Source organism: Ixodes scapularis, unplaced genomic scaffold, assembly GCF_016920785.2.
Source record: "Ixodes scapularis isolate PalLabHiFi unplaced genomic scaffold, ASM1692078v2 PGA_scaffold10__122_contigs__length_95168666, whole genome shotgun sequence".
NCBI lineage: Eukaryota > Metazoa > Arthropoda > Arachnida > Ixodida > Ixodidae > Ixodes > Ixodes scapularis.
The window spans coordinates 74961117-74983033 of record NW_024609836.1 but is presented as its reverse complement, the minus strand read 5'-3'; the positions used below and the strand labels follow the sequence as shown (position 1 = coordinate 74983033).

Genomic DNA, 21917 nt, shown 5'->3' with positions numbered 1-21917 from the left:
AAAACAATGATTTTGCGTTAGTAATTGCTTATAATTTTGTCAGACATAGTGAAGAACTTTGGCATTTGGTTCCAACTACTAGTGCTGCATTTGGACGGAGAGTCTTCAGCAATGCTTAGTAGTTTGTTATCGTGAGAAAAACAGTTACCTTTGCTCCCAAACACCCACTGCATTCTATATTTAAGAAACTGTTTTATAGCTTGCTTATGAATGACTATACAGACAGAATTGACACAATGTGTTTTATTACGTGCACTCAAGCATCTTGCACCACATACAGTACAATCAGGCACTTGTCAAATATCATTTAATTCCCAGTGGTCCACTGTTTTTCGACCAGCACATCGCTGTGATAATGATAATCCCTAGAGAAGGGAAACAAGGGACAAACTCAGCTAGGTGACAATCCCGAGACTGAAAAATCTGCCTGATCCTGCTATCGAACCAGGGAACTCTCCATTGCCAATGGAGCACGAGGTCCCTGGTTCGATACCAGGACCAGCCGTTATTTTCGCAGTCGCACATCAGTCCCCTAGCTGTTTTTGGAGATGTGTGTTTGTCCTTTGCTCCCCTTCTCCAGAGATTATTGTTATTCTGGTCCAGCTTGCTTGCACCTTTGCATTATCAACATCCCTGTGGATATTGATAACTTCAAAAATTTTTATTCTTCCTGCATACATCTCACCATCATTTACAGGTGTATAACCATGGGAGCGTGAATTTTGACTGCTACTTTATAATCATGGGTCACACTGGCAAGTTACCAATTTCCGTTTTCTATAATTTTGCAGGCTTCGCTTTGTGGCATACAAACAATTTGTGCGCTGGATGTGGCAGAGGCTGGGGCGTCGCAACAGACGTGTTCTGCCAGCCTGCGTCGTTGGACGAATTCGACACGAATTCCCATCCGGGAATTACACTGGGTTTTTGGATCATGAATAAATGCTTTCAACTGAACTACTGCTGAGCACCCTTTAGACATTACAACATCCTCTATACTTCAGCTCAAACCACTCCAACAGCAAATAATTTTACAAGCATAGGTAGAGATGGCCAAGACTCGACAAGTCAACCCTGAAGTCGTCTTGCTATTTGGGGCCACTGCCTATTGCTGGTAGAATGTACTCATCATTATCTTATCGGTAATGTCAACGCATCATGACCATTATATATAGAGAATGCTTCCGAGAAACAAACACATTTTCACTGTGAACGATCTGTACTGTTTGTCTCAGTTGCAGTTTAACGAATGTAACACAATGATTGACCTAACAGAACGATATGGACCCATAGTCATGGCCAAAAAGAATGGTGGACTGTGCATCTGCATCGACTACATTGTCCAAAACAGCTGCATCCCGAGGGAATGAGTCCTGATGCCAACAATTAATGCCTAGGAAAAATGGCTGGAGAAACGTGGTTCAGCACATTTGATGTTAGAGCAGGTTATTGGAAAGACCCTGCTGGCAGCAGAATCACAGAAGCACATTGTGACGGCAGAGCCAGCAACATGGTCTGGCAACTTGGCCACCCCATATAGGGACTCGAGGCACGAGCGCCCAAGCTGCCATTAAAGGGTCGACGTTCGTTCGGTTTACACTGTCGTCTTGGTTCCTTGCTGGTTCCCAATACATGGTGTCAGAAGTGTCCTGCTGGCTGTCCCTGCACCGACATAAGCCACAACACAAGCTACGGAGGGATTCAAGCCTCCAGGGGGACTCGGACTCAGCGAAAACCTTTCCCAGAACTGGAAAAAATCCTGTCAACAGCTGGAGCTGTTCCTGGAAGCCACGGAGCCAGAAAAACCACGCTCGGCGAAACAAAAGCGGCAATACTCCTACACATCGTAGCACCGGACACTCTGGAAGTGTGCAATACCTTCCAGTGCACAGATGCAGAATGCGGAAGCTACAAACCCTCCCTTGAGAAGTTCGAGACCTACTGCACGCCTCGCTGCAACGAGACGTATGAGTGCTACGTATTTCGGTTTAGGATGCAGAAAGAAGGTGAGCCGTTTGAAAACTACTTTCGGGACCTCCAACTCAAGGTGCAATCTTACAACTTTGGTACCCTCGCCGACTCGATGACGCGTGACCAAATTGTCTACGGAACCGCTGACAAAAAACTACGGGAGCGCATGCTTCGTGAAGAAAGCTTAACTTTAGAGAAGCCTGTGCAGTTCTGCAAAACAGCTGAGCTAACAGAAACTCACAAAAAGGCCTGGGAAGCACCAGAGCACCTCCTCGATCCAGTGTCGGCATCGCAGAAAGAAGTCGAAGCACAGAAATGCAGCAGGTGCAATCGACAAAATCACTGGGCAGCAAGTTGCAGATCGCGAGTGTACGGGCATGACGATCAAAGGGCAACCGACTGCGTCACGTGCGAACATGATGACTTTGCGGTGCTGGAAGTGCAAGCTGTCACAGGAGACAAAGCCGACTGGCTGGTGGAAGCGTCAGTGGTTAACCAAAAGGTCCTACTTAAGGTAGATACGACAGCGTCATAAAAAAGACAGACCTGGAGCGAAAGGTTGCTTCGGACTTTCCGAAGCTCTTCGAGGGCCTCGGCTGTATAAAAAAAATCCTTACAAGATGGTCCTGAAGGACGGCTCTCAGCCTGTTATTAAGTTGGCGCGAAGAGTACCGCACACATTGAAGGAACCACTAAAGAGAGAGCTGGACAGAATGGAAGCCACCGGGGCCATCACCAAAATGAGCGAACCCACTGACTGGGTAAGCCCACTATTAATTGTCCGTAAAAAGGATGGCAAAATCAGAGTCTGAATAGACCCAAGGCAAATAAATGAGTGCCTCAAGAGAGAGCATTACCAGATGCCAAAAAGAGAAGACATTGAGGCAGACCTGAAAAAAGCAACAGTTTTTTCACGGCTAGATGCCAACTCAGGATTTCATCAAATTCCCCTGGACGACGAAACCTAAAAAATGTGCATGTTTGGCACGCTTTTTGGGCGCTATTGTTTCAAACGACTGCCTTTCGACATCGCCTCGACACCCAAAGTTTTCCAAAAAAGAATGTCCCAGGTTTTTGAAGATTTGCCAGGTGTAAAAGTCTTCATAGATGACATTATCATCACGGGGGGCATGGAAGCCGAACACGAGGCAAGCTCTACGGACGGCCAGTCGTGCAGGACTCGCGTAGGACGCGGAGAAATGCAGGTTTGGCGTGAAGGAGGTGGTTTTCCTGGGAGACAGGATCAGTGCACTTGGCATACAGCCTGACAAGAGCTTGGTGGACAGCGTAGTGAATATGCCAGTTCCCAAAAACAAGAGGGATGTTCAACGCATGCTGGGTATATTCACATATTTCAGCAAGTACCTGCCTAGGTTCTTGGATCAGACCACCCTCCTACGGAACCTGCTCAAGACGGAGTCGGTATTCGAGTGGACCCCCAACCATGACAACGAGTTTAGTATTCAGTGCTTCATTGCCTTCTACAATGAAGCACTGGATACTAAAGTGCCCATGGATGCGTTCATGCTATGGCCTTGGCGCAGCTCTCTTCCAACGCCATGACACAGAGTGGAGGCCTGTAGCTTATGGATCCCGAGTGCTGACAGAATGCGAATCTCGGTACTCCCAAATTGAAAAGGAAGCACTGGGAAGCATGTTTGGTTGTGAGCGGTTTCACGATTTCATTTATGGAAGACCCATAACCTTGGAAACGGACCACCAACCCCTCATCGCTATTGCAAAAAAGAATGTAAGGGACATGCCCCCTTGCCTCTAGCGCTTTTTTCTCGGACTGATGAAGTATAACTACAAGTTTCAATTAGTTCCAGGCAAGCAGCTAGTACTTGCAGATGCGTTGTCACGCGTACCGGCCCCAAGAGACTTACAACCCGTGCCTGAGGAACATGATGCCGAATTGCATGCGGTCGAAACACTGTCACACCTGGTGAGCGACACCACAATGACCAAGCTCGCTACAGCGACAGCAGAGGACAAGTACAGGCCGAAAAAGACAGCAGCAGCGCCCCAAGAAGTCACAATGCTCAAAAGGCACCAGCCAAGTTGAAAAAAACACAAATGAACACAACTGTAGTGATGACACGACAGTTCTCACTCGCGTGCCCCGCGGCAACGCGTCCATACTAGTGCGCATGCTCGGGGTTATCTCTTCAGTTCGAGAGAAGTGATAATAAAACACTTGGGTTCCGGACTCCGGTGTGTCTGGTCGCTCCTTCCCCGCGAGACATGGTGTCAGAAGTGGGATCCTTCCCGAAGGAGCGACGCAGCGAGTGAGCCGTCGGCGTGGCACATCCTGCAACGCCCGCCATGGCGGACGAAGACGCTAAGCCTACGCAGTTCTGCGCTGCTGGCATCCAGCCGCCTCCGAAGTTCGACTTTTCGAACCCCGTCGAGTGGAAGGAATGGGTTTTCCTGTTCGACGACTACTGCTACGCTTCTGGGCTCTACCAGGCGCCGGGCGAAGTGCAAGTCAGGACACTGCTGTACGCCATGGGCTCCCGTAAGGCTCGTCAACTCCTAGACATGTTGGCCTTGACAAGCGACGACTGGTGCTCTCTTCAAGCGGTGAAGACGAAGCTCACCGACCACTTCATCCACCCGGTCAACGAAGTCTACGAAAGCGTGCGCTTCCACCGTCGCGTCCAGGCTGAAGGCGAGTCAGTAGACGACTTTTACACTGCACTACGTACGCTCGTCAAAAAGTGCAATTACGCCTCCGCGGAAGTCGAAGAACGCCTCGTCCGCGATAGATTCGTCGTCGGTCTTCTGGACTCTAAGCTGGTAGACAAGCATGTCACACGCCAAAGCTCACGCTCGAGGACGCGAGACTTCAGGCCCGTATTCACAAAGACGCCGTGAAGGCCCGGTCTGAAGTTTTCCAGAAGGAACCAAATCCTGCCATTGTGGTTTCCGAAGCAAAAGTCCGAAAACGTCTTCCGAAGTCACGACGGCATTCTGACTTGTCGGGGGAAGGCGCAACGAGGACTCCCAAGCCTCGCTCAAGCGACGGACCCTGCAGGTTCTGCGGCAGGTCACCTCACCCCCGCTCCGAATGTCCGGCAAAAGAGGCAAGATGCAGGTGGTGCAAGAAAGTTGGACACTTCGAAGCCGTCTGCGAAAAAAAAGCCATGGGTTCTGTCGAGCTGCACACAGTTGCGGCAGGCGCCCGTACCAGAGCCAAGTTCGCAACCGTGGCCGTCAACGGACACAACGTGAACTTCAAAGTGGACTCTGGAGCGGAGGTGACCGTGGTGTCGAGTTCATTCCCTGGAGTACCGAAAAAGCTTCGTGCACCAGAAGGTGAGCTCACGGGCCCCGGAAACCACCCCCTGAAAGTACTGGGCACGTTCCCCGCAGCGCTGCAATGGAGGGACAAGTCGACCGTGCAGGAGATTTACGTCATGCCTTCACAACACTCTCCTCTTCTCCGCTTCCCAGCAATACAAGCGCTGGGAGTCATTCAGTTTGTCGACAATGTGGCGACATCAGCGGTGCTGCGGAGAGACAGGCTTTTCGACGGTCTGGGGGAGCTAAAGGAGGAATACGTCATCCGCCTTCGACCTGGTGCCAAGCCCTTCGCTCTAAGCGTGCCGAGGAGGGTCCCGATCCCGCTGCACGACGTCGTTCGAGCTCAAGAAACTAGAGTCTGAAGGAGTCATCCGCAAGGTTGACCGCCCCACAGACTGGTGCGCGGGCATGGTCGTCGTTTCGAAGACAGGAGGAGGCTACCGCATCTGCGTAGACCTCACGCGCCTCAACCAAGTCGTACTGAGGGAGCGTCAACTTTTACCTTTGGTTGAGAACATCCTCGGACGTCTCGGGCAAGCGAAGGTTTTCTCGAAGCTGTACGCCACTGCAAGCTTCCACCAAGTGAGGCTTTCTGAAGAAAGTTAGGAGCTGACGACGTTCATAACCCCGATGGGAAGGTTCCGTTTCCGCAGGCTGCCTTTTGGCATCTGTTCAGCGCCAGAGTACTTCGAGTGTCAGATGAGTCGCATTCTAGAGGGACTGAAAGGAGTTGTAAGCATGATCGACGACATTCTCGTCTTCGGCGCATCAAAGGGCGAGCACGATCGTCGACTCCAGCAAGTGCTGCAAAGGCTCGACGAGGCAGGCGTCAAGCTAAACAAGAAGTGCAGCTTCGCTGCCTCAGAAGTCAAGTTTCTCGGCGTGTTGGTCAGCGCGAGAGGAATCAGCCCGGACCCCGAAAAGATCGAGGCCCTGCAGAAGTTGCCGATACCCTCGGACGTTAGCGGGGTACGAAGACTGCTAGGAATGGCGAACCACGTGGGGCGCTTCATTCCACACCTCTCGGACGTCACGGCACCAATCAGAGAACTGCTGCAACAGCGCAACTCGTGGTACTGGGGACCAAGCCAGCAAGCTGCTTTTGAGAATCTAAAGAGCATGCTTAGCTCTCATATCTGCTTGGCCAAGTACGACCCGTCCTCCCCAACAGTAGTTTCAGCTGATGCAAGCTCTTACGGACTCGGGGCCGTCATGCTTCAAGATCAGCCCTCCGGCGAGAGACGAGCTGTGGCCTATGTATCAAGGGCCCTCACAACCACCGAAACACGCTACAGCCAGACCAAAAAAGAAGCCTTGGCCGTAACGTGGGCGGTCGAGCGCCTCGATCAGTATTTGAGAGGCATCGACTTCTAAGTCGAAACGGATCACCGCCCCCTCGTCACGCTCTTGGGATCTGCAGAGTTGGATCTGATGCCACTTCGAATTCAGCGACTACGCATCCGCCTCATGCGCTACCAGTTCACCGTTCTTTATGCCCCCGGCAAACTTTTAGCTACGGCGGACACCCTGTCAAGGGCCCCGGTGCAGGAACTGGATCAGCACTGCCAATGTCGGGTGGACTCCATAGAACTCTTCGTCGGCGAAGAGGTTTCAGCAGCCGCTGATTTCGTGTCATCCCGCCTGGAAGCCCTACGAAAGCACCAAGCAGAAGACGACATTTGCTCGGGCTTGCAACGCTTCTGTGAAAAGGGATGGCCAGAACATGTGTCCAGAGTTCCTGTTCATGTAAGAGAGTACTGGAAGGAACGTGGGAACATCACCGTGTGCAATGGCTTATTACTCGAAGACCGCCGCATCTTCATTCCGCGCTCGCTGAAACACGAGATACTGCAGCTCATACATGAAGGCCATCAGGGCATCGGATGCTGCAAGGCAAGAGCAAGGGACGCACTTTGGTGGCCTACTCTAAACAGCGAAATAGAGCAACTCGTGACAGCCTGCGAGCAGTGCACCCAGACAAGAGTACAGCGCTCTGAGCCACTCATCAGCACACCGACTCCCAGTCGTCCGTGGCAGAGAGTCGGAGCGGATCTGTTCGAGCTCGAGGGGAGACACTACGCGCTCGTCGTGGACTATTATTCCCGCTTCCCAGAGGTCATCAGCTTGACGTCGACGACTTCAACGTCCGTCATCGCAGCAGTCAAGAGCACATTCGCCCGGTTTGGGATCCCCAACGTGCTGGTATCAGACAATGGGCTGCAGTTCTCTTCGAGACAGTTCGCCGAGTTCGCCCAGAGCTACGGTTTCGAGCATGTCACGAGCAGCCCACGCTACCCACAGGCGAATGGGGAAGCGGAGCATATGGTGCGGACCATGAAAGAGTTGTTCTACCAGTCAAGGGACCCGCACATGGCCCTCCTGGTGTATCGAGACACCCCTGGAGTGACCGGTTACAGCCCGTCCCAACCGCTAATGGGCCGACGGTTGCAGACAAAGGTCCCGAAGATGCCAGAGACGTTGCAGCCGGGGTGGCCATCATGACGGGACTTCAAAAGAAATAACGGGGAGGCCCGAAGACGCCAGCGAAAGGACTTCAATCGCTGTCACGCCACTTGCGAACTTCGCCCGCTGTCCGTAGGAGAGGACGTGTGGGTACAAGACGTGCGGTGCCGAGCAATAGTCCTCAGTCCAGCGAAGCGGCCGTGCTCCTACGTAGTCGAGACTGGGACAGGAGTCCTGCAACGCAACCGCTGGCACCTGGTACCATTCGATGCGTCTCCGGCGGGTTTCGACGCTCCGGATCCCGGCGGTTCGACCAATGAGACTATGGCTACAGCTCCAGCCAGTCCGGCGGTCTCAACAGCAAGAGCAAGTCTGTGTGCAGGGAGCCAACAACAGCCTACCGCAGTTGAGCCTGCACCAACAGCAGCGCCGACGAACTTGAACTCCCCTTCAACATCAACGTCGACGGACAATACGTGACTCGGTCGGGCCGCCAAGTTAGGCGACCCGTACGTTTGGACTTGTAAAACTTAGAAGGGGGGATGTAGTGATGACACGACAGTTCTCACTCGCGTGCCCTGCGGCAACGCGTCCATGCTAGTGCGCATGCTCGGGGTTATCTCTTCAGTTCGAGAGGTGATAAGAAAACACTTAGGTTCCGGACTCCGGTGTGGCTGGTCGCTCCTTCCCCGCGAGACAACAACCTCCATAAAACAAATGGCCACCAGCCTATTACGTTTGAGGAGGGAGGAGTGTACCCGGAGGTCTTCTCCCAAAACGGGTGATCCGGGCTGCCACCAAGTCCTCCTTCGGTGGCCTGTCGAGGCTGTGGCTCAGGCAGGGCGGATCTGGTCGCTCCGCATCCAGCTCGAAGGCTTCCCTCAGGGACCCCATCTCCTCACAAACCGTCACAGCTTGAGCAAGGAGTTTTGCGACATAGCCTGCAGAATCAATTTGAACACGAATCATCTTGCCAACTGTAGTACTTCGATAGCAAATCAATGACATGCAGTGATCTGAGTTACAACGAAAAAAGGCAGCACCTGCTCTCCCCCCTCTGTAATGCCTTTTGGCCCCCGAGGGCATGATCAATAAATAAATAAATGTTGGCACTTTGGTTAATTTTTGTTTTGAATACTCTTCACATTGGTAAACCATGAAATAGATATAAATACCTAGTATTTGTTAAATATTGCTCTCTAAAAAAAAAAGGAGTTTGCGAGGCTAACATTTTTGGCCTCAACTGCACAGTTTTTTCTTCGAACAATAGGTAACTCACTTCGTATAGGTCCCGGGAACAACAAATAAGGCCTCTCCCCCCCACAGAAATGGTAAAATGGAAAACGCAAGGAAAAAGATAAACCCTGAAGCCAATACAGCACTCAGAATTCTAGTTGTCACAGAAGATACATGGTTATGTCTCAGTAAAATAAATTCACGATCACAAGGAATCTTTTGCTCTGCACATGCCACTTATTATCATGATCTAGTTAAATTGATCAATTGTAGATAATCTTGCTGTGAATATGTTGAAGTGGGTAGTGAGCAGCATGTAATAATTACAAAGTTCATATATTAATCACTTAGAAATTATTATAAAGATTATTTTCATAATGCTTGAATGCACTCAAAAGCACGACAAAGTGAAATTATTTCTAGGTTACCATATGTGGCTTGGGTCTTCTCTGGATGAGCAGTGTGGTGCCCTTTTCTGGCCTTGGGCGACTTGAGCTTCCACTTCATCTCGCCTGCTTGGGTAATGGCCTGCTCCCTGCTGCCATTCTCGTTGTAGTGCAGCGCTGCTACACGGGTCCTACAATAGAAGATGCAGTGAAACAGGTTGTGGTGCTTCTCCCACAGGTGGTGTACATTTGGGCGTGCAGCTCGCCGTGTTTTCGAAGGTGGGAAACTCGCACCTACAGCATGCGTTTCTTACCTTCGATAACACATTGGTGACTCAAGAATTTCGAGCATGCAAGCATAAATAAAGCACAACAAAAGGCAAGCAGCATGTGCTGGAGCTTGTACATAAAAAGAAAACCATGAATTTGCAAGAACAAAACAAACAACATGTTGCCTGTGGAGTCGCGATCAACAGACAAGAAATTATAAAATGGTGACAGAGAAACCTGCGATGGATGGATGGTAGCGGCCATTGTAGCAGGTGCTAGCTTGCACCACCAAGCCTTGAACTTCAAAGTATGTTGCCATCGTTGAATGAGTTCTAGGCTTTTTTTTTTTCACTTTTAGTTTTCGGGTCCACTTGTTAGAGCACATAATTTAGAGTGCAATTTAAAAAAAAAAAGTTAGAATCATGGAATAGCAGTAGACAACGAAATATAATGTTGCACAGTGAAACCGTAGTAATCCTTATGAATCAACTAGCAACGAAAGAACTGAAAGTGTTGTACATCCTATCTCCATATTTTATTTTTAAATGGTAAGTGATGTGCAGAAATGCACATCACACACATAGGTAGCCTTTCCATATTTTGTCATGATGTAGCACCTAAAGATTTTTTCCTGAGTAATTTCTACATTTTCATACCTGGCAAGCATGCCTTTCGGGTGAAATGCGGCCCACTTGGGTGCGAAGCCATTGAGGACCGAGTGGAAGGACTCCAAAGCATACGTCTGGCTGTCCGGGGACAGCTGGCGCAGGTCCTTCAGCAAGGACTTGCTTGTGACTACGTCGACAAATCTGACATGCGCAGGTGTATCTAGAAAAACAATAAAACACAAAAAGGGCTTGCTGTAAAAAAATGCACTTCATATTTTGTATGTTCCCCTCAAGAGCTAAAAAAATAATATTGTCCATTTTTTCTTGACGGCCGTCTCCTTTCACATTTATACGATGTAAAACCGTCAAAGATATGTGAAATATCTATTCACCTGGAGTCAACCATTCGCCATCCTCGATCGGCTCGTGGAGACACTTGGTGTAGACCCCAGGGTGGTCCACATGAACATTCACCACGTGCCTGGTGATGCTTGACCAGGCATCCACAAGGAGGTCCCCGTCGCCCTGGCTTGCTGCAGCGCACCAGTACATATGGTTGATGGCTGGCTGAGCCCAGTCAGCAATTAAGCCACACTCTTGGCCCTTGCCTGCAGCATTTAGGCTCTTCTTGACACCTGCGATTGAAGGAGTGCACAGAGTCAGCCATAGTCTCTCTTGCTCTAACAGCTAGTCTACATGGAAATATTTAGCACCTCACAAAGTATAATCATGCCTTTTGTCAGTGATGCTTCCAATATTTTAATTGGAAATGGGAATTCTGTTCTAATTTGGGGCTTTCAGTACCAACTGCCCAGCATATGCGAGCACAGTAATGTGAGCAACGTAAGTAAGAGTACAGAGCAGTGGTGTAGCTAAGGGAAGGGCTTATAAACTTCCACCCCCCCCCCCCCCCCCCGCCCGGCAAAGAAAAAAAAAAAAAATGTGGATGCTTAGGAGAGTTTGAACTTGCAGGTGTGCAGAGCGCATATGTCTTGGTTTATGCTACAAAAATTAAAGATCCATTAGTGAATCCTTAGGGAATGAGTTAGCATAACCCTTAGGAAACAGCACACACGACCCCCTTTGGGAAACGCTTACGCTAAACCGTTCACTTTTCTGTTTTGGCTTTCTCTGTTGCTGCTTCTATTTTTGGCTGCATCTCCTTGGCTTTGTTACGGGGTCAGTGTTAGCGTTTCCCAAAGGGGACGTGTGCACCGTTTCCCAGGCGACATGGTAACGCATTCCTTAAGAATCCACCAATGGATCTTTTTTTAATTTTTGTAGAACAAACTAAGGCATGCGCACTCCACACACCTGCAAGTTCAGACTCACCCCACCATTTGCATGCTAATTGGCTTCCGCATTGTGATGTTGCCTCCCTCTCACCTTTATCCTTCAATACACTCCTCCATTTTACGTGCTGCGTTTCCCTTTTTACTGTTTTGTCCACATACGAACGCCGTCAGCTTTTTTCTGTCGTGGGCACTAATGCTATTAAAAAAACAATTTCTGGCAGCGCCACTGGTACACAGGGTAAAGCAGTCTGATATAGCAGCATACCATAGTTCTAGCTCTAGTTCAAACATATTGTGTTTAAAATGCAGGTTTAAAAAGCAAAAAAAAAAAATGATAATTAAGATAGTGGATGTAAAATAGAAAAAATAGAGATTTCTCGAAAATTTAAAGCCATTTCTCTTTTTCATTCAGGAAGATCTACAGTGGAAAAGATGTCTATGTATCCACAAGACAAAATGTAAAAGCTTAGTGATACTAGACAAACAAACACAGCTCGCATATATGGCAGCTTCACCTTGTTAGAAAGCTTGCTTACATTGAACATTCAAACCCAATGACAAAGGGCTCTGTTTCCCAACAAGTAGGACATTGCTTGGGTCGCCAAAACCCTACTTTTGCCATGTTGACGAGCAGTGTAGGCTGTTTGTTTGCAAAGTTGAGCTGGTCCAGAGCAAATGACATTTACTTTTAGAGACATGCCAGACATCGAAGAAGTGGAGTATGTCCGGCTCCTTCTCCCTCAGGTGCTTCGCAATGGAGCGGTGCCTGTCGGTGGTTAGGGACCGCACCGTGAGCCCTTCGTCCCTTGTGAAGGCCAGGGAGCGCAGGAGGCCTTCCTTCTCCATATGCCCACTGCAGCGGACCGCCTCACACTGCATAATCACCATAAAAAGGAGCCAATCCTTCTCAGTTGCTGCAATGATTATTATGTCTACTGTATATACATGTATTCTGCAGCCTTAAAAGTTCTGAACACCTAGCCTCGGACAGAAATTTTGTTTCAGAGGTCTGTTTAACTCCGTAGTAATACATGCTAGATAAAGGTGCGAAAATAAATTGAAAGACAGGAAAGGTGTGCAGCAGACAGTGGGATGGCCACAGTATCAAACATGATATTTGATTTTTTTCTGAAAAATTTGAATTAAAAGGATAGCTAGCAGCGAGCAATTTTTAGAGTCGCTACAATTAACAAAAAGCAAGGAAGCTCTGCCTTCTGCCACAGGAGCATTGAGTCACTATCATTAGTTATAATTGAAGGCTTCACTGTGTATCAGAGTGTACTATTCTTCATCCCAGATTTACGGGCCCCAAACAAAAACTACTGTAAGAAGGTGGCTTCATCCATTGCTCACCTCTCCAACCTGCACCTGCTCAAAGTGCAGGATTTTGTTTACACGTGGCACATGCAGGGAGTATGTGAGGTACTTGGCGCTGAAGCCTGGAGAATCGCATCTCCCATCTCCAGCGAGGTCAAGCGGCTGGTCGCTGAGCTCGTCCAGCAGCAGCTTCTGCTCATCTCTCCACACCTGTAAAAAGCAATACTGAAATGTTGGAAACTGCCGTATAGCTTCTACTTGTTAAACACTGCGTTTGAACATGAAAATATGTAATATAAAAAAACAAGTGTTATCATAATCACCTCTTCAACAGCCGGAACTAAAATTGCCCGCTGATAGTTGAAGTAAGTCTTCACGGAGAAAACTTGGATGTTCATCATCCGGAACAGGCGCAGCGTCTTGGTGGGAGAGGCACCCGTAAAGAGGACCATGGATGTTAGGAGCAAGTTTCCAGCCCCCCTGCCGTTGATGTAGGGCTGGCTGTCCCAGCGGTTCGTGTGACCAGCAGGGCAGGAGGTATACACAGAGATCAGTGTACCATTCGACTTGATGGATGCCTTGCAGGGGCTGTAGCAAGACTTGCATACTTCAAAGAGTTGCAGGAGGTAGCTCTCGAACACCACGAACTTTCGCTCCATATACCCTGGCTCCGCACCCGTGGTGGTGTTTTTCCTGTAAAAGTTACAAATGTGTACTGTTCAGAACTCATTACTGTGCTCAGCTTATCAAAGAATAGGGCATTATGTCATTATATTTGGGCTGGAGATTTTAGGGTGTTCATTTTTAAGAAATATTTGCAGCCTTTTTTTCATTTTTTATTCTTTTCCCCCATAAAACATGCATATTTTGCCCATTTATTTCGGGTGGACGCATCCAACCGTGATGATCACTGAAAAGTAATTGCGAATGAATGCACAAACCTCATAAAGACTAAGATCTGAAATTTATTTACAATTTATAGACTTCCTTATAAATCATGACGCTTCATGCTCACCATAATGTAAATTGCTTGCAAACGACGGGCAATGAATCTGCACTTTGTGAAAGTTTGAATATTCTTTAACGTAATCACTCGGAGCTTTTCTTATTTTCTTCTTACCCTACTACCCTCCTGCTCGGTGCGCCGACAAAAATTAAAGAGTACTCAATTTTTCCTCGTCACAATTCATTTGATTGCAACCACCAGTACTTTCCAACATAATTCACAGATTCAAGACTGCTGAAACGCAGGAAAAAGCTGTAGCCAGCTAAGCATGAATGTGCTTTTGTGATATGAGATGTTTGGTAAAATTGGACTTGTATCTACAGAGAACAAATTTCTCAAAATTTAATGGAGTTTTGATGTCTTGTACCAAAACAGCTTCATATAAATAGGTCACATCATAGTTACCAAGGCTATGCTGATTTGATTTGTTGCACAGATCCCAGGCCCTAAATGTTCCAATGAACCTAACCTGTTTCATACAGGGAGAAAACCATTCTTACTCGACAACGCTCTCTCTGACAAACGGCTCGAATGTGGGATCCTCGTCCTCGTTGTCATCCTCGTCCTCGTTGTCGTCCTCGTCCTCGTCCTCGTCGTCCGACTCGCTTGGTGCTGGGCTCAATGCTGGCCCCATGGACGCTGGGTCAGCAGGTGCCAGAACTGGCCTTTGTAGTGGCACAGGAGAGTTGGTGCTTGAGGAGCTTCTTACGGTGTCGCTGCTGCCACCAGCTAGCTGCAAGTCCTCAGTCTGTACAGAGTGGCTTGTCAGCGCTCTTGCATAGAAGTTGTCCTGCGTGCCTGAAAGGGATCAAGAACAGAGGTTTAAAGGGGCATGTGCAACCCCCCCCCCCCCCCATCCCCCTCCCTCCAAGCTTGACCCATAAATCCGCCCCTAATTCGACATATCAAACTAGCCACGCATTGGCTTTATTTTTTTTTTTTCACGTGACACCAATCACAAGCAGGCGAATACAGGCTATAATTAGAATGCAATTAATTGCAAAGGTGCAAGCGAGCTGGACAAGAAAGATGAAAATAATCCCTGGAGAAGGGGAACAAGGGGGACAGAGGACAACACAAATCTCCAAACACAGCTAGGTGACTGGTGCGAGGCTGCTATTTCATGCCTACCGCCAGACTGCTTCCCCAGCCAAGGGTCCGTTCCCACAGAAGCGCCTTTCACGGTAGGCGGCCTCGGAGTCTGTGCAGGCGCCTCTTTCTGCTCTGGAACGGCCTGAACCGCCGCGTCGCGGGTGGCCATTCGGGGACCGCAGTGGCAGCAGTACTCGCGAGGCTCGCAAGCTGCCTCGCTCTCGACGCAGTTCGTCTCTTCACTCGGCTTGTCACCCTGGAAAACCGAATATCCTCATAAAACTTCTGCTGAAAAAGTGCATGAACGCGTACCATTCACTGAAGTAGGAACGCCACTTACCATAGTTCTTCGGCGTTTCAGCGTTGGGCCTTTCGCTGCGAGGAGGGGAGGCTTCGCGGAGGGGGGCAGGCGAAGAGAAGGAACGACACCGGGCTTCAAGTGTCGTTTCTTAGTAGTCTGCCCAGCATCACGAAGGATGCTAGCGATGCAGTGGTAGTCCCGTTCGCCATCGAAATGCTGGGAACACACTCGAAGATCAGACGTTCCTGGATCCTCCCTTCCGATTCTCTGGCACCACGCACCCCTGAGGGGTTCCTCGCGCGGTAGTCGATGGTACAGGAGATTTGGAGTTCGGACGAACAGGGGACTCCGGTTCGGGCACAACGAAACACCGCACCCGGTAGGCATCGCCCGTGATCGCGGCGGGCGATACAACCGTTCGTTGAGAAACGCGCGGAAACGAAAGTTCGCAGTTTGCTCCTCGACAAAACCAAACAAACCCGGGGAACGACTCGGAGGGTGGCCGGACCACGAGGGCCGGACGGCTGCGCAGGTGGGATGGTTTCGTTGGCTTTCGGTAGATGGCGCCACGACAATTTATAAATTGTATGGATAAAACTAGACTTTTTACGCATTAATTTACGCTCAAACGACAATATTTTTAAAAATAAACCTTAAATTGAGAACAAAATTGCACAAATCGCTAACTTTACAAACAACATCCTCCACAGTACGTCACAGAGCGGTTCCTGTAATCGCCACAGGTGGCTGTAGGTCGGGCAAATAATTAGTTTTTTTCTTGTCGATTACGCATTGGAATCCCGTTATTACGGGTCAAGGATGCATGTTTTCGTTTACCTGTGGAACGATAAGCAATATAAAAAATACAAACGGTAAATTCTTTCAACCTTAAAATTGTTGCACAGCCCCTTTAAATTCTGAACCCCCCCCCCCCCCCCCCCGGCTCAATAGTCAACGCGAATCTGAATCTGATTATGAAGCGCACACTATTATGAAGGCCGCGGAGGGTGTGCAGGTTTTGTTCGTCTGGGCTGCGGAACACCGCCTAGACAGCAAAGCCTGCGCGTTACGTCACATGACGTCACGTCCGGGAGGCCGGCAGGGGCGCTGATTGGATGCGAGTGCCGCGTCAGCGTTCGCGTGGGGACTCGCTTCCTATCATAGTCCCACGAGGACGCTGACGTGGCACTCGCATCCAATCAGCGCCCGTGCCGACCTCCCGGACGTGACGTCATGCGACATAAAGCGCAGGCTTTGCAACTGTCTACGGGGTGTTGGGTTGTGCGTCGACATATTTACAGACAGCCACTACAGGGGCTCTGAACTCGCCAAACACAAAGTTGGAGCCGAAAGTTCGCGAAGCGCTTCTATTGGCCTTCGGCGACAAAAGCGCTGCATTGTCGCGATAGTCCAATCGGCTCGCACCGTGATCTTCGACTTCTGCTTTGTATTTGACGAGTTTAGAGTCTCCGAGCTCTTACGTTTCACTTGCTGCCTACTGCTTGTAAACTTCGTTTCAGCCTAAATCCAGACGGAGCCGACGCTACGAGCTAATGGGACAAATCAGACAGCGTCCAAAGCGGAAGTCACTGGCCCTTTCCTATTTATGGTATTCGTTGATAGAACACGTTCAAAGACACACAGAAAGCCATCATGGTGCGCTTGTAGCACTGTCTGACTGATTCCGTTAGCTCGAACTCGTAGTATCGGCTACGTCTGGACCAAAGCTGAAACATAGAATGGACGGCTTGGCTTTTACTGCCTGGCTGACCCTCAAAGATTCCAGCTCTTACCGCCAGCCACTGAACAGACGTAAGATATATGAGAGAGAACCGCCTCTCACGTATATTTGGAGCTCTTTTCTGTCATTATTAACGTTCTGCTCTAAACTAGGGCTGAAACTTAAAGTTTGGGCTCCTGTCTTTTAACTCTGTGAGAAATTGAGATTAGGGGGGTTGTGGAATCTGCAGTCACAGCAACAAGGCCGATGGCCTGTTCCCACTTATTTATTTGTTTATTTATTTGGTGATACTGCCAGCATTCTGTAGAACGCCCAGGCAGGAGGTGTACACAAACAATATTCAAAAACAAGCGGAAGCAGTATAAACAAACAGACAGAGCCACTACTCAACAAAGTGCGAGAGTAGTGCTCCAATAAAAGTATCTGATGATCTCAAATTTAAAACACTTTCAGTAAGGTTATTCCACTCACACGTGGTTCTAGGAAAAAAGGATGCTTTAAACAAAGTGATTCGACACAAAGGCTCGACAAGTGTTAATTGGTGTTTGCCCCTCGTGGGCCTTCTTTCGTTAAATGAAGTGTAATCACAGAGACGCAGTCGCAAATTACCTTGTACCATATTATAAAGAAACTTCAGCCGTTCAGCCGTTCTGTTCTTCTTCGGGTTGCTAAACACTCAATCCCGATCTTGGGTACAAATCTGAAACGAATGGCATAAAACCATAACGGTTGTACACAAACCGCAATGCTTTTTTTTGCACAGTCTCTAACATATCAATTGACAGCTTTGTATGAGGGTCCCATACAATACGTGCATATTCTAGCATTGGTCTTATTATGGTTTTATAAGCAGTCAGTCTAGTTTCACGTGAACAGAGGTTAATATTTCGTTTCCAAAACCAGAGCTTCCGCATTGCTTTATGAGCTATAAACTCAATACGTGCACTCCATGACAAATCAGAGGTAAGGTAATTAAAACTGCGAGGTATTGATATTGTTTAACAGTCTCGAGTGGTAATCCATTGGGAGAATATGCAAAAAACAAAGGGTTGTTCTTCCGCGTCACGGCCATTTGAACGCACTTTTTACAGTTCAGAACCATATTCCATTTTATGCACCATGCATGAACCAAAGATAGACAATAATTTATTTTTTCTTGATCAGACGGGCTGTTTACCTTAGCAAATAAAACACAATCGCCAGCAAAAAATCGGCTTTGTACATTGGGGTGGTGTATCTTTAAATCGTTAATAAAATTAAAAACAAAAGCGGCCGAAGGACCGAGCCCTGGGGCACACCCGAGAAAACGGGTGACTCGGTGGAAAAAACAGAGTTAACACTAACACACCGCGCACGGTTAGTAAGATAGGAATCAAATCATTGTAATATGTTCTCGTTACTGATGATTTAGCGTAACTTATGCAGTAGTTTGTCATCGGTGATGCGATCGAACGCTTTCGCAAAATCTAAAAAGATAACATCTGTCTGTCCGCCGATATCAATGATAACCGCAAGTCCGTGTATCGTATGAACAAGTTGGGTTGCAGTGGAAAAACCCCGTCTGAATCCATGCTGTTCGTCCTGAAAAAACATACTGTCCTCAGAAAAAGTTATAAGATGTTTGAATACGAAGTGTTCAAAAACTTTACTGGCCGTACACAAAAGTGAAACAGGTCTGTAGTGTTCGACGCATTGACTGTCACCCGATTTAAATATTGGTATCACCCTAGCCTTTTTCCATTCATCAGGCACGTCTCCCGTATTGAGACTATGGCAATAAATCAAATGCAAAAATTTTGCGACCATTCAGCGTATCTAAACAAGAAAAACATTCTGAATATCGTTGGGACCGTGGCTCTTCCTAACGTCAAGGTTAAAGGGATGGTGAACAAAAATTTGGACTAAAAAAAAAAAAAAAAAAAACAATGCTGGAGATGTAGGCGGGACTCTACCATCCCTACAACACTACTAGTAAAGCGATATCTCAAATGAACGGCCGTACTTTTGGAAAAAGAAGTCGAGATTGAACCAGGCCGACGAGGCGCGTGACGTCAAGATATCTAGTTTCCTCCTCCCTCCGCTTCACTCCCTCAAGGCCGCGTGGCGGAGAAGACGCGAGGCCGTTCCATCTCCTTCTCGGAGAAATATGACGTCAACATTCCTGCCAAATGCGCCTCTTTTTCTGAAAAATACGGTCATCCGTTCGAGATATCGCTGTATGAGTGATGTTTTGGTGTTTGTAGCATCCCGTTGCACGCTTTTGCCGCGTTTTTTGGCTGCAAAAACTCCCTCTTCAGTAATGCTGATGTCTGGTATCACTATTCTAGAACTCTCATAACTTGGAACTATTCCCGTTTCCACAGTAAATATAGACGTGAAGTACTCGTTGAAAGTATTTGAAATGAACTGCTTGTAATTTGTTAGGATATTGCACAGTTTCATGTCCGAGAAAGAACATTTCTTTTGTTTCAAACACCTCCAAAATTTTCGGGGATCACTAAGCAGATAGGTATGCTAGGTGACGTTAAAAAACGGTGTTTAGCATTTTTAACAGAAGACCTCAACTGTCTGCGCAAGAACGGTATAGACGAAATGCTATTCCCGTTACCAAATTTACGAACTCGCCGTATTTTACGCTTCAAATGTAGAATGTCACGTGTAATCCATGGGTTAAACTTTTTCACTCTCCTAACACGCAATGGAACAAACTTCTGAATGCAGTGTTGAACTATACCTCTAAACCGTAACCACAATTCATTGGTAGTACTTGTAACAGGATCATACATATTGTAAAGAAGCGAATAGCTTTCCTGCAGAACGTCTAAAATATCGACATCATCCGCATTATTAAAGTCACGGTACCGCTTAATGTCGATAGTAGTTTTTGACTGACAAGTGATACGTCGGCATGAGGCGGCCGATAAAAAGTATCTACAATGATTGCCATCGTTGAAAAAATAATTGTTTTAACCAAATCATTTCAGCGTCGAAAGTACCACTCACAACAGTGCATGATATGCTATCTTTCACAGCGATAGCCACACCCCCGCCTCTCGAATAACGATCTTTTCGAAAAATTTTGTAACCAGCAGGAAATACCTCATCATTTGTCACTTGCTCATCAAGCCAAGTTTCTGTGACGATGACCTCTTCTGGTTCGTATGTCCGAAAAACGGCCTCTAGCGCCGTTGCTTTGTTTAGCAGACTACGAGCATTCAAATTTAGGAGCCTAAAGGGGAGGATGCTGCATTTGACTGCGGAGGCATACTATCACGGCCTGGGGTGTCACTGCTCGGTTTTTGAATGCTAATAAATGGCCTGAACAACGAGCCCGCGAGCCACAAATCAGCATTTCGAATCTTATCCAAATCATTTTCACCTACTGACACATGAAAGGAAGAGCAGCTCTCGTGCTTCGTGGTTAACTTCGTACAAACACAGAACTGTGGACGAACTGCACTGTTCACAATGTTAGCAACGTCGTCACATGTAGTCGACGGATGCAGACTTGAAACAAAGAGTGCTCGACACCTAGGAGGCCTAGGAGCGGCAGACAGCTTGCTGTTTGCGCCAGTTTCCACAGAAGGCTGGGGTCTGCGCTTGCGTTGAACGCTAATGAAGCCATCGGAGCCGTTTTGGTTGCGCTGTGCAGCCGGGCCGAGCGCAGTTACAGCGGACTCGTTGTCTTGCAGATGTGGTTCATTCGGCACTCCGGAAGACTGCAAAGTGCCTGGGTGATAAGTAGTGCAGGTGTCACTGTTCACCGATGCGCCGTTGTCACTCGTGCGAGCACGGAGGTTGGCTTTGCGATTATCTCGCCGACAGAATGGTGGGCGTTGCTTTGCAGCGTTGCTGCGTAGGAAGGCCAGGCTGGCTTCTGCAGCAGACTGTTTCGCAGTAATTCCGTGTTCTTGGCAAGATGCACTCAAAGAGACTCGTTCTCGCTCTTCAGAGAGCGTACGTCAGTTGTAAGAGTGTCAATTTTTTGGCACAGAAGACGTACCAGTCGTCGTAGCTCGAATTGTTCGTACGATGTGGGTTCTTGCTGCATCTCCTGCGGCGTCCCGTTTGTCACAGCCGAGTCGTTACTTGGGGTGTCGGTCTCGAGGACAACACTTTCCGGGTCGTGCCGCTTCGCACAAGCGGAACACTTGAACGTGCTGACTCCCTTAGCAACAAGGAGACCGTAGTCTTCATTCCTGACGCCATCACACAAGCAGTGAAACGTCCGTGAGCAAGGACCAGAGCAGACGATGAACGGCAGGCGCTTGATGGGGGCGGACCAGGACCCGCACACGTCCTTTCCGTGCGCCATCATGCGCAGCAATGTTCTTACGACTGTAGTTTGACAATCTACGTGCGTCCAAAGGGATGATGTCGATTTCAGTCCTTCATTTACGTTTTCTTTAAGACCACTGGTTACCTTGACATGAAGCCGCTGGGTGGCGCACCCGAGTTGGCGTTGTTTCCATCATCTTTGCGAGTCGCCAGAGAAACGTGCAATTGAAGGAGAGCTAGATGGGCCCCAATTTCATCATTCGATCGAGCAAACAGCGATCAATGGGATTCAACTTCTTCCGGAAGGAGGTGTCTAAATCTATGCCAAGTTTTTTCAGCAGTTTCATCGCCCAGTGCTGGCAGTTGTTTGTGATCATGTGGTAGCTGTAATTTTCGTTCTCATTCAAGTCTGCAATGACCCTCATAAGTCGGTCCGTTTGAATGTTATACTTGCCAAGGTGCACCTGCAAACATGAAACGTGAGAAGTTAAATTAATGCGACTACGGGTTTTTACATGTCTTGATTTTATAGCTCATGTAATGCTAACATCTGAAATGGAAACGTGCATCTATGTCCATGGTTTACGGGCGAGTGAGCACTGAAATAAACAATGTGAATTTATCTTTATTTTGCCGCTTGCTGCAGT

At 48.2% G+C, this 21917-nt stretch overlaps 1 protein-coding gene across 1 annotated transcript; it reads right to left on the bottom strand.

Annotated features, from left to right (window-relative positions):
• Positions 1-8472: 8472 nt before the first annotated feature.
• On the bottom strand, positions 8473-15753 carry LOC115331386. The gene is made up of 10 exons (XM_040215496.3): positions 15291-15753; positions 14990-15206; positions 14359-14656; positions 13176-13545; positions 12889-13062; positions 12222-12408; positions 10633-10875; positions 10289-10460; positions 9405-9553; positions 8473-8681 (listed from the first exon to the last, which is right to left on the bottom strand). Exons 1-10 carry the CDS (start codon positions 15636-15638, stop codon positions 8473-8475), a joined length of 2367 nt encoding a protein of 788 aa, XP_040071430.2. The 5' UTR covers positions 15639-15753.
• Between the last annotated feature and the right edge of the window lie 6164 nt (positions 15754-21917).

Coding starts and splice junctions, on each gene's coding strand:
- LOC115331386 (XM_040215496.3), bottom strand. CDS start 15,638: ATGCCTACCGGGTGCGGTGTTTCGTTGTGCCCGAACCGGAGTCCCCTG. Junction 13,063..13,175: donor TAGTTCCGGCTGTTGAAGAG/GTGATTATGATA, acceptor TGCTTTTTACAG/GTGTGGAGAGATGAGCAGAA. Junction 10,461..10,632: donor TGGCGAATGGTTGACTCCAG/GTGAATAGATAT, acceptor TTGTTTTTCTAG/ATACACCTGCGCATGTCAGA.